General features: G+C 41.9%; 1 protein-coding gene across 1 annotated transcript in view; it reads right to left on the minus strand.

Moving 5' to 3' along the window:
* Positions 1 to 13,586, minus strand: part of LOC136885757 (neuroligin-4, X-linked) — a 318,812-nt gene that overhangs the window by 168,887 nt on the left and 136,339 nt on the right. Inside the window, exon 3 of the mRNA XM_068230342.1 lies at positions 3,475 to 4,253. Within this exon, the coding sequence (XP_068086443.1) occupies positions 3,475 to 4,253 (779 nt within the window). The remainder of the gene's footprint in view (positions 1 to 3,474; positions 4,254 to 13,586) is intronic.

Raw genomic sequence — 13,586 nt, forward strand, 5'->3', positions numbered from 1 at the left:
GCCGCCATCTTGTGCGAGCACCCCTAGGCCGTCTCATAAGGAGCTATGTATAGTCACCATTTTGTGTCTGCCATCTTGCATAAGCATCCCTGGGACGTCTCAAGGCATCTTGTTTCTCATAAGAGCAGCCACCATCTTGTAGAAATAGATAGCTGCGAATGGCAAAGGGCTTAAGTAGGAATCGAACCGTTGATCTCATCATTAGACTATGTTTTTTCTTGTTCCTGATACTACGAACCTACGTATTAGGCGGAAAAATTTTGTCCGTTTTGCTCTACGATGCATCGTTTTCGAGATATTTAACATTTTGCATTTAAGCCTCCAAATTTAATGAATCGAACCTGCACGGCACGTTATACTCTCTACCATAGCTAAACCTGATCATGTTACGAAGACTCGCTTCAATACAAGCTAAAACAGAGCAAATGCCAAAGGGCCTAAGTAGGAACCGAACCGTTGATCCCATCATTAGACTATGATTTTCTTGTTCCTCATACTGCGAACCTAGGTATTAGGCAGAAAAAGTTTGTCCGTTTTGCTCTACGGTGCACTGCTTTCGAGATATTTAACATTTTGCATTTAAGCCCTAAATTTAATGAATCGAACTAGCACGACACGTTAGCCTCTAAGCTAAGAGCAGCAGCCATCTTGCGCAAGCACCCTTAAGGCGTCTCATAAGGAGACGTGTATAGCCGCCATCTTGTGTCCGCCATCTTGCGCAAGCATCCTTAGGGCGTCTCTAGCCATCTTGTGCAAGGACCCTTAAGCCGCCTCATAAGAGCAACCGCCATCTTGCGCAAGCATCACTAGGGTGTCTCATAAGGAGCCTTGTATAACCACCATCTTGCGCAAGCATCCCAAGGGCGTCTCATAAGAACCTGTGTATAGCAGCCATCTTGCGTAAGCACCCTTAAGGAGTCATGTATAGCCGCCATCTTATGCAATTAGCGTCGAGAGAGGACTGCTGTAGAATTTTTCTTTTTAAATTATCCACCACCACATTTCAAAGGTATCTAGCTAAAGATAGCAGCACTGCGTATGACAGGTGACGAATTTACATCTACTGCGATAAAGAGGGCAGCACGGTGCTCAAAGATGGCGGATGATAGCTGTCAAAAAAGCACGTGGCTATGTTTACCAAACAAGAGCATGTGGAATTTGCCGCCACCACATTTCAAACTAAAGAGGGCAGCACTATGCTCTGTTGATTAAAGATGGCGGATGGTAGCTGTCAAAAAGCACGTGAGTTTGTTTCCAAACAAGAGCATGTGGAATTTTTCAATTTGCCGCCACCACATTTCAAATGTATCTAGCTAAAGATGGCAGCACGGTGCTCTCTTGATGGCGGATGATAGCTAACAGAACTTTTCAAATTGCCCGCTACTACATGCTTAAGGTAGTAGTCATAAAGAGGGCAGCACGGTGTTCTGTAGATTAAAGATGGCGGGTGATAGGTGATGAAATTGCCCGCATGATAGCAGCACGGTGCTCTATTGATTAAAGATGGCGGATGACAGCTGTCAAAAAAGCACGTGGCTTTGTTTCCCAACAAGAGCACATAGAATTTTTCAAATTGCCGCCACCACATTTCAAAGGTATCTAGCTAAAGAGTACAGCACTGTGCTCTGTTGATTAAAGATGGTGGATGGTAGCTGTCAAAAAAGCACGTGAGTTTGGTTCCAAACAAGAGCACGTGGAATTTTTCAATTTGCCGCCACCACATAGAGGGCAGCACGGTGCTCTCTTGATTAAAGATGGCTGCTGTCACGTGGAATTGTCTGCTACCACAGGTATCTAGCTAAAGAGGGCAGCACTGAGGTTTGCGATGCAAGATGGCTGCTGTCAAAAAGCATTTTTCAAATTATCCGCCACCACATTTCAAAGGTAAGTAGCTAAAGAGGGCAGCACTGTGCTCTATGGATTAAAGATGGTGGATGACAGCTGTCAAAAAAGCACGTGGCTGTCAAAAAGCACGTGGATTTGTTTATCTCGAGCTAGTGAGGTTAAGTTGGTAGCACTAAGGTTTAGGCCCGCCAAGATGGCAGCACTGCCGATGACAGGTGACGCAAGAGGGCAGCACAGCGCTCTGTAGTTTAAAGATGGCGGATGGCAGCTGTCAAAAAGCATGTGGCTGTCAAAAAGCACGTGGCTTTGTTTATCTCGAGCTAGTTAGGTTAAGTTGGCACTACTGAGGTTTATTCCCGTCAAGATGGCAGTACTGAGGTTAGCGATGCGTTGTTGTCTGTCAAAAAGCACGTGGCTTTGTTTACAAATCTGTCAAAAAGCACGTGGCTGTCAAAAAACACGTGGCTTTGTTTACCTCATGCTAGTTAGGTTAAGTTGGCACTACTGGGGTTTAGGCCCGTCAAGATGGCAGTACTGAGGTTTGCGATGCGTTGTTGTCTGTCAAAAAGCACGTGGCTTTGTTTACAAATCTGTCAAAAAGCACGTGGCTGTCAAAAAGCACGTGGCTTTGTTTACCTCGCGCTTGTGAGGTTAAGTTGGCACTACTGAGGTTTAGGCCCGTCAAGATGGCAGTACTGAGGTTAGCGGTGCGTTGTTGTCTGTCAAAAAGCACGTGGCTTTGTTTATCTCGCGCTAGTTAGGTTAAGTTGGCAGCACTGGAAGAGGCCTCTGGCTGAGGTGGAGGAGGCCACTGGGAGGCCACTGGCTGAGGAGGAGGAGGAGGTGGCCACTGGGAGGCCACTGGCTGAGGAGGAGGAGGAGGCCACTGGCTGAGGAGGAGGCCTCTTCCGAGAGCCGGAGGAGGAGGAGGCCGCAGAACCCGTCTATTATACTACTAACGTTTTGTGAAAACAGAGTCTTGCACGGAAGTCGTTAGGTGATTTATAACATTATTTCCAGGTGTACGCCCTCCACATAGAAAGACCGTGCGTAAAATCGTAAACAAAATGAGAGGAACTGGTTCTTTACTCGATAAGAAGTGTTAACAACTTATACTCTATGAGGAAAACGTAAATAAAATAGCAGAAATATTAGAAAACACTCTACTCCTACAAAATCCCTAAGGCTGCTAGGGCAAGAAGCCGGGGTTTCGAAGAGCTCAGCACGGGGGGCTACGGAAATGTTAACATTGAAATGTGTGGATGCAGAAGAGAACATTTTCCAACATCTCCTTTCATAATGCATGAGCTTATTTTCTTAACTATTAATTACTAATTTTCTTCATTATCGTTTTCTTAATTCCTATTTTATTAATTTTAATTGTTATCTCATGTCGCACGGATAAAGTGAGCGAAGTGCTGTACTTGCTGCTATGCCGCGGAGCGGGTAGTGATGAGTCAACGAGAGGCAGATAAGCTGGGCGCGTCTACCGGCCAACCGATGAGAGAAACGCAATGAAGATCATTTCGAAATTAAAATCAGGACAGAAAAGTCACTATTACAATTTCGATGTATAAGAAAACAGTTTTTTCCGTGCTAAATACAGAACAATAAAATATATGTTCTTACCTGAGGGTAGTCTCCATCTTTCGTCTGGTAATCAAACACGTAGAAATAGGATTTCGTGTTTGAAGGTCCAGGGTTGGATACTACTTTATGACTCAGAAGATCTCCAGTCTGCACCAGGGGAGCTACGAACTCGGCATCACTCAGTGCAGCAACAGTGGCATCCCTGGTATTGATAGGATGTTGAACTGTCCTCTCCCAGTCCGTATACTCGTTAACGACAGTGAAGAAAATCTCCGATAAATGATAAGTGTAAGCATTACGAACGTAGGTCCTTATGATCTTGTCCCTCCTCTCACCTTCAAACCCGGCTTGAATATCTGTGGCCGAGAATCTCCACAGAGCCTCGCTAGTCACCACACCGAACAGTAAATCATACCTGTTGCCACCTGCATGATTCGCCATGGCCGCTAAGGTAGCATCTCCACTTCTTTTCATATTGTTATTACTAATCATGTTATTGTTATTCCCGGCGAAACTCTGAACATCATGAGGTAAATAGGTTAATATTTCTTTCTGGAAGTCCGTTTTTATCACAACACCGTCAACACTAGGACCCCACGAACTGAGGTACGTCGGCGCATTCACGTCAGCTTTCATGAGATCTTCAAGCGGGACTTCTCGAAGACAGTCTACGATGTTCTCGTGGTCTCTGTAGAGATCTTCAGGTATGGAGCAGTTGACTTGACGAGCCAGGCGGACCGCATAGCTCACCGGATCTTCAACTATAGCCCAGCTGCTCAGAGCTGACCCGGACAACAGGATGGCGCGGTGGAACAGACCTGCAATGAGAAACAGAAACCTTCATAAACAACGAATATAACTCAAGTCGCTGAAGGTAACGATAAAGGTTTTAACAATAATATTTAGCAAGGTAAGTTTCTGGCTGTGTTTAACCAAAGGTAGGTTTTGCGTGAGGGATGAGGGTTAAGTTCCCCTTCCCCTGTTGCATTCACTTGCTAATTTTAGGAGCAACATACAAGGTTGGGAAAGAACACAAGAGGAGTTCGGACTTCCTCCGTAAAGGACAATGTGCACAACATAGTGGATAAAATGAAAGTCGGTCAGAAGCAAAAAGCAATCGACTGAAGACAATATTTCAGTCAGTGGAGTAGAGTTGCCAATAAATTTCTGAGGAGAAAAGTGATTAATTTAGGCCATCGTAATGAAAACGTTTCTGTCAGTGAAAAATGTAATCAGCCAGCTGGAAAAAAAGGTTAACATGAATGTGTGATATATCAATGATAATGAAAAACAATCAAGGCGAAATACAATAAGGACTGCGATGAAAAGTACGACTCATTTTGTTATGACGGCAACCTAGGTGTAACATTCTATAAGTACGGTACATTTAAAAGATTACGGAAGTTTTACGAAAGTGCAGTAGAAAATTGGCCTCCAGACCCAAATTATGTAGCCTATTTAACCAACTTCGCAGATCATGGACTGCCCAGTAGCGGAGCTAGGAAGCTCCCCCCCCCCCCCACCCGCAAGCAATAATTAAAAATGGGCCTCTCGTTTCGTGTTAAGGAGAGTTACAAGTTTATTTCGTCGTTTATTACAATAAACAGCAACGACAACGATAATGATAATGTGCTTTTTATTTTTCGTGTCTGTCTGTTTGTTCCACCATCACGGCGAAACGGCTAGATAGATTTCGACCAAACTTCATATTAATTAAGAGTATACTCATCCCGTGAAAGGGGTTGGTATGCATATGATTTAAAACTCTCTGCGCAGGCGGAGGGTTTATAGGGAACCCAGAACAGTTTTATTGCATTTTCTCTTTTAGTATTGATTTTCTGTAAAATCCGTGCTCTGTATGTGAAACTTCTCTTCATTATAAACAACATTTTTAATGTTCATAATTTCGCTTACTCTTCAAATGACGGGGAAAATTGCTATATTCGGCGGGTCTCATGCTCTGCATTGTGTGACCGACAGACCGACAACGAACATACAGGTTAACATGGTAACGTCTCTAACTGATTGCCAGCAGGGAAGTACCATATTGCCATTTTCTTCAAGTGAGACGTCAATCGGCCATTCTGCGGGATATTGGCGGAATACCGTTGGAGGTTACAATCGTCCTTGAATAGCACTAAGGGGCGTTGTTAATATTTGAACAGGACCGCGGACTGAGGCCCATTATTTCACACCATAAAGTGATTTCTGGCGTTTGCTCTAATTTTTACTGTATTTCTGTTCTACTGTTTTCAGCTTTGATTTCTTGCCTCTGGCATGCCTCTTTAGGCTTAAGTAATAACACCATAAGTCATCTGTTTACCTAAGAATCCTTGCGCTTAAATTTCTCCACTGTTACCGCTTTCTTATACGTCTAACTCATACCATCTCGATTTGGCATTTTATTTCACAATGCATCCACTTGGTATTTAAATATTGTCCTGTACGACTGTCCCCAGTTATTATCATATTTCCTATTAATTTCAACTTCCTTATCTGTATTACTTTCTTTCTTAATTACTCCTTATGCATGCGAGTGCTAATCCCGAAACTTGGACACTCTTTTCTTTGAGGGAAAATTCTAAGCTGTTCAAATATCGAAATATGGATGCAATTTTAATAACTCCCGAACTCGATTGTGATTGGCAGTAGGAAATGTGGCCTGCCATTATCAACAAAACTTCCCCATTGCCTATTGTTGGGAGATCAGAAGAATGCACATGCCCGATGAGGCACGGGGCGAAGGGGTTTTAACCAGCAGAGCCCGTGACGCAATGGTTACCATAGTAACTCCGCTACTACCCAGGCGACTTTATATTATCTTCTACTAGTAGCTCTTCGCTCTTGTCAGTTGTAATCCAGCAAACTGCAAGTGTGAGTCAATATTTTCGTGTAGCAGATAAGAGCAGATAAGAGCCGATCTGTCTGGGCAGAGCAGGAAGTTCGTGCTTGCAGACCACATTCCTCATTCGTGCATTCTTCTCATCTCCTCACAGTACCTTACATCGGAAACTTATGGAGTCCTCCCTGTTTTGTTTCTCGGATATCGCTCAGAGACATGCAATTTAATATAATCTTACTCTGTGATTTTACAGTAATTTACGGAAATTCCGTGTACAGTGTACAGTAGAATACCGTAGCGAAGCAAGGGTACATTTGCTAGTTAAGAAATATTCTCTTTCCTAGGACAAAACAATTTACGACTCAACCGTCCATCGTAAGCCTACTTAACAACAGTGAGTGCCGAGAGTTATAAACCGGCTCGAAACTTCAGTGTTTAGAGTTTAGATAAGGAGGATATCTTTGTTATCGCATTTTCACTGACTACTGGATTCTCAGAACTGGCTAATTTCTTCAAAAGCTTTGTTGATTGTTGTGAGTGGTAACAAGGGATTGTTATTATTGGAACAGGTTGGAAACCCCGCATTCTGTCATAAGTAACTACCGTACTCCTATTGACGAAAGAGGCTCTGTACTACGGCGGCCTAAGTTTGGAATAACCCTCTGTAATACAAATAATACTGTGTTGTGTGCTGTAGCTTTACCAATATGTAAAATCACTCTTTAGCTTCTGAAGTAAGAAGCAGTCATGGGCCCCTCACAAGCCATGCCCCCCGCCCGCCCCACGGGGTCTGCGAGGTCCTTATTGCCGGAACTGGGACTGCCGCAAAACAAAGCGTACCAAAGAAACATTTTTCTCTTTTCTTTCTTCTATTCAAGAGGGTCCCTGAAGGCTACTTCAGCGATCTGACCCAAGAACTGTTAAGTCAAATCTACAGTAATTCTTTGAGGAACGTACATAGAAGACGAATGGTTCCTCTAGCTCATATCATTATCCCTTTGATGGTGATTCCAGAGAGCAAGCACTACTCCTTGTAATAAGGAAGTGTGATCTGTCTCTCTTCCAGTCGACTTCAGTTGCCTGTCGAGAATGGGTCTCAAAACGCACTGCACATAGCAATATGAATATGCTACGCGTCAAAGCAAAATTTACAATTTGTTTGTATAATCCTTCTTTAAAATATTCAACCCTTCCAGTAGTCAAAACTTATTTTCACGAGCAAAGTGGCTGAATATTAATTTATTATAATACGTATCAATGTTAACGTTCTTTGCTATAGAAGTGAAGCGTGGACCCTAAGGAAATGCGATGAGAGAATAATAACTACAGCTGAAATGAAATACATGCGGCGAACAGCAGCAGTTACTAAGTGGGAACACAAAATAAATACAGAAGTGCTGAATGATCTTAAAACCAGACCTGTATTGGAATACATCTATGAACACCAGAGAAATTGGTTAGAACACCTAAGCAGGATGGACAGAAGTAGGATCACTAAAGCGGTCATAAACTACTGTCCCGGTGGGAAGAGATCTCTGGGACGCCGCAGGAAGAGATGGCGCGAAAATGCAAATTTTTTATATTTAAAGTAACAGGACGAATACATGAAAAGATGATGATGATGATGATGATGATGATGATCAATGTTGACATAAAATTGTAAAATATTGGTATCTTATAATTAGAAGTGATAAGCTTTAACAGCTTCATTTCAAGCAATACTAATCCCGTATTGACTATAATCAATCAATGAATATTCAAGATAAACTTAAATATTATAATTAAGCGGTCCGCCTATTCAATACAATATATAATTTATTAATATATAGGACATGTTTCGTCCCCTAAGGGACATCATCAGCTAATAATAAATTAATATTAATATATCAGAAATAAATATTTAAATTGGAAAGACACATTAAAATTTATGACAATTTAAAATAATATCTTCAAATTTTGTTAAAATTGTAATTCATAAGACAGGTAAAACAGTTAAATTGTCCATATTTCTCTTGTTGATGTTCTTGGAAAATACCAGTTTTGCTTATAAAATCTTAAAATATCATTTGTTGTAAATAGCACACTTCACTTGTATTCCTTGGTGAAAGATTTGTTGAAACTTAATAAGCATTCCTTAGATGGTATACTAAAATTTAAATGCTTCAGAATTTAAAGTCAGATCGGGGCCTTACCTCGGTAGAAGTGAGTCCTTCTCCGCACATCGGGGCCAATAATAAGGAATCAAATTATATCCATTACCACACAGAACTTTACCATCACGGAACAGCACCTTGTGTCTGTTGATCATTCATTGCCTCTGTTGGTTTCCTTCGTTTACGTCTCTCGCAGACGGTTGTTGCTCTCTTGGTTATTGACTATACTCCGCACTACTTTACTTCTAAATTGACGTTTACCGGGCGAGTTGGCCGTGCGGTTAGGGGCGCGCAGCTGTGAGCTCGCATCCGGGAGATAGTGGATTCGAACCCAACTGTCGGCAGCCCTGAATATGGTTTTCCGTGCTTTCCCATTTACACACCAGGCAAATGCTGGGCTGTACTTTAGTTAAGGCCACAGCCGATTCCTTCCCATTCCTAGGTCTTTCCTGTCCCGTCGTCGCCACAAGACCTATCTGTGTCGGTGCGACGTAAAGCAAAAGAGCAACAAAAAATTGACGTTTTGGCTGGTTTTTGGTCTGTTTGGTGGTTATGCGCTGAAACATAGACATCCAACCATTCCCCAGCTGCCATTCCTATCGACTTATATCGGCAGAGTGTGATCTAGAAACCTATTTGCCAACTCTAATATTTACATTCACCTCCTGGTTAACGTATCCACTGACCTCAGAGTCACTTTCTTGTCATTCCCGAACTACACTGAGACATTCTAAACACGCATGAAAAGCTAATGAATACACGGAACTAAAAGAAACTAAAACTATTTTTATACTCTGAGCTACTAAACCTCTATTTTACTAACTTATGCTATGTTAAACTGTGGTAACGCTATACTGTATTATACTAGAGAGATAAAGACTAACATGAAAAACACAAATTACAGAAGAAGAATGCAAAAGATCGCGAACCGTGCCGAATACCATACACGCCGAGCGAGATAGGTTAGCCATGTGGCGAATGTAAACATTAGAGTTGGCAACTAGGTCTCGAGATCCCGCTCCGCCGATGTAAGTCGATATGAATGGCAGCTTGGGATTGGTTGGATCACGGCCGATAGGATCCCTCGCTGCGCAGAGCTAGCTAGAGCGACGCATCAAGTCGGCCGTGGTTGGATGTCTTTGTTTCAGCGCATAACCACCAGACAGAGCCAAAATCAGCCAAAACGTAAATTTAGTAGTGAAGCCGTGCGGAGTACAGGTCATCTAATGTAAAGAGAGCGCATCCTTCTTTCCTGACTTTCTCTCGTCTTATACTTCAAGCGATCGTTCTTTTACGAGTTTTTCTCACTTTCTTATAATCATCTTCACAACTTTTCCTTGTCATTATGGACCAATGACCATCCACGCGGTTTTACACCCATGACAAAAACCATCGACTGTGAACACAGTATTTCCATGTTAGCAATATTCAGCGTTGCTAGGAACAAAATAACAAAACTCTTAAATTCATGAATTCTGTTATCGTCGGGAAAACTGTATAAGATATAAATGATCGGAAAATGTGTTCTCTATAACTTTTGTTTCTGGATCCTCTGAAAAAAGATACACTATAGACAATATTGGACAGTGCCGTATTCTCCCGTACTAAACTGAGAGACATGTTGACAGTGGCGCACCTGGCGGCCCGACCTTACACATCACGTGGCAAGATTCAAACTACAAAAGTTGCATCTTAAAATTGACTGAAATAATGTTTGTGCTTTGTCCTACTACGAAAGATTAATACTAATACTGATAGAAAAAATGAAACTCAATAATGATTCAGCTTTTTCCGAATCCTTGGCTGAATGGTCAGCGTTGAGGCCTTCGGGTCAGAAGGTCCCGGTTTCGATTCCCGGCTGGATCGGGTATTTTAATCGCGTCTTATTAACTGGTTGTTCGTGCATGTTCCAACACAACGTATTTTAATAGGCACAAATTATAAAAAACAAGTTTATTTTGCTAAATTTATAATAACTCGTCAGAGGAAAAACATAAAACAAGTTTCAACTGAACTCCTTGCTGCAAAAGTCACAGAATGTAATTTCACCATTCGATGTGAAATGGAGAAACTCCTGTAACCACTTTATTATAATAATAATAATAATAATAATAATAATAATAATAATAATAATAATAATAATAATAATAATAATAATACCGAGCTCGATAGATGCAGTCGCTTAAATGCGACCAGTGCCCATTATTCGGGAGATAGTGGTTCGTACCCCACTTTCGGTAGCCCTGAAGATGGTTTTCCGTGTTTTCCCATTTTCACACCAGACAAATGCTGGGGCTGTACTATAATTAAGGCTACGGCCGCTTCCTTCCCACTCATAGCTCCTTCCTCTCCCATCGTCGCGATAAGATCTATCTGTGCCGGTGTGACGTAAAGCCACTAGCATAAATAAATAAATACATACATAAATAAATTAATTAATAATAATAATATTAATATGGACACATCCAAAGACTCTCAACAACAAGACTTACATATAAGATCGTGACATACAGTAGAAAAGAGTCTATCATGGATACAAGAAGTCCAAAAAGACTAGAAGAAAGCCCAGAGAGATACATCAGAAATATTAGACAGAAACCTGTTCCGTAGAAAAAGTAAACAGATGGGTAGTACAGCCAGCGAATGAAGTTCCAAGGAGACCGGGAACCAAGTGGACTGAAGAAAGGAAGAGAGCCCACGGAAAAACATGAAAGCCATGGAAGAGCAGAAAGGCCAATCATAAAAGCGCTCCGTGATCCAACAGGGTCCATACGCAAATAATAATAATAATAATAATAATAATAATAATAATAATAATAATAATAATAATCGCCTCTGTGGTGAAGTGGTTAGTTTGATTAGCTGCCATCCCTTGAGGGCCGGGTTCGATTACCTGGTCGGCCACGAAATTTGAAAAGTGATACGAAGACTAGAACGGGGTCTACTCAGCCTCAGGAGGTAAACTGATTAGAGGGATTCGATTCCCACTTCAGCCATCCGCGAAGTGGTTTTCTGTGGTTTCCCTATTCTCCTCCAGGTAAATGCCGGGTAACCACTTTAACCACTTTCTAATAAAAGACGACTTAGAATCTGACAATTTCGGCATTATTCGTAGTGTATAGTACACTACTATAATAAGTTTCAAGGCCGCGCCGCTAGGTGCGCTGCCAATCGATGTCATGCGATATCTCGCAAAGTGGCACATATTCTCTACTATAGTGTATTTGATTATAGCCTCCAACATATGTTGTAGTGAGAATGGATGTACAACCTCTTCAGCAGAATTTTCATCAATAAGAATTAAGCCATTGAGACAGTTCTACTAGCCAAATGCTTTACGTAGTGGTAGGCCTATCTATCTTTGTTGTCCAGAACTATGGCATTACTCGCCAGACGCTATATCAATAACGGATGCCTGTAGCAGTAATCCCTTAGCAGCTGTAATAAGTCACAGTTAAGCTGCATCATCTCTCAGATATATCACAGCGACATTGCAGCCAACTTGCGGATAAAAACTTTCAAGACAAGTGTGAAAGAAGAGAGAAAGAGAGTTAGAGAAAAATAAAATAAAAGGATTTCTCTTTGGTTTCAGACCGTGAAAAGGGAGGAGAAATTGTTTCCACCAACTTTCTACTATTCTTATTACATAAGTGGCCACCAACTCTTTGACTCTTGAGTTGAAGGGAGGGGAAGGTTGAAAAAAAAGTAGCGAAGTTATCAAGCAGAAGAATATCCAAAGATTTAAATAGAAAACACTGCGAGTGTGTTGGATTGGTCATGACGTTTACTCTTGTGGAGAGAACAATTCTGAGGAAGATACTGGGATCCCAAAGGATTGAGGATGGATCAAAGAGAAGTAAAGGGAACCAAGAATTACATCCCAAGACGGAAAAAGATCTCAGATACCATCCTGATGACGAGGGCCATGTTCTTCCGACATGTCTGCAGAATGAACCCGGAAAAACTGATCAATCCGATAATAAGATTTTATCATCAGAAAAACTAGGGTACGCTGGTATCACGAGGTGAAGAAGGACCGGAAATAAATGGGGATACAAGGAATGGAAATCAGAACAGGGATGCTTTCAAGTCAAGGATCAAGACCACCAAATTTAGACCCGGTACCAAAACACTGTGGACAGAAAAAGGGAGGAGATTGTAAAGTGAAACGATGATGGAGAATTGGACGAGGATTAAAGCCCAGAAACAGATGAAGCTGATTTTGCATTAACGTGGTCCATAGTCCGCCTAAATGAATGAAGAACTTTTGTTCTTCTTCTCGTAGTGCCTTAGCCGTACTGCACGATGGCAGTCATCATCAAGATTTCCGACTTTCTGCTGACGTTCTCCTCAAGATATTCGATACCATTTTCTCACCTTCTGTAACAGTCGCTTGCCAATGCTAAATGATCATACACCGATATACACCAATGGCGGAGGTCAGCAATTGACCTAACGCCTCTCATGCACATTTCATTATTTTGAAAATTCACGATCTGGGAATTGAGAGTGCAGTATTAATTATTTTGGTTAACGGATATGGTTTTCATAAAAAGGAACCACTTTTCCCTTTGCGAAAATCAAAGGATCATAAATATGTCAACAGGTCATGGCCATCCGTCCATAACTTACATCACAGCCTGCACGGTTGCTAGGTAACATTGTCTGACCATCCATCCATACCTTACATCACAGCCTGCACGGTTGCTACGTAACACTGTCTGGCCATCCGTCCATAACTTACATCACAGCCTGCACGGCTGCTACGTAACATTGTATGACCATCCATCCATACCTTACATCACTGCCTGCACGGTTGCTAGGTAACATTGTCTGACCACCAATCCATACATTACATCACTGCCTGCACGGTTGCTACGTAACATTGTCTGACCACCAATCCATACATTACATCACTGCCTGCACGGTTGCTACGTAACATTGTCTGACCACCAATCCATACAATACATCACTGCCTGCACGGTTGCTAGGTAACATTGTCTGACCACCAATCCATACATTACATCACTGCCTGCACGGTTGCTACGTAACATTGTCTGACCACCAATCCATACATTACATCACTGCCTGCACGGTTGCTACGTAACATTGTCTGACCACCAATCCATACATTACATCACTGCCTGCACGGTTGC

The sequence above is a fragment of the Anabrus simplex genome, chromosome 14 (assembly GCF_040414725.1).
Source record: "Anabrus simplex isolate iqAnaSimp1 chromosome 14, ASM4041472v1, whole genome shotgun sequence".
In the NCBI taxonomy this organism is placed as follows: domain Eukaryota; kingdom Metazoa; phylum Arthropoda; class Insecta; order Orthoptera; family Tettigoniidae; genus Anabrus; species Anabrus simplex.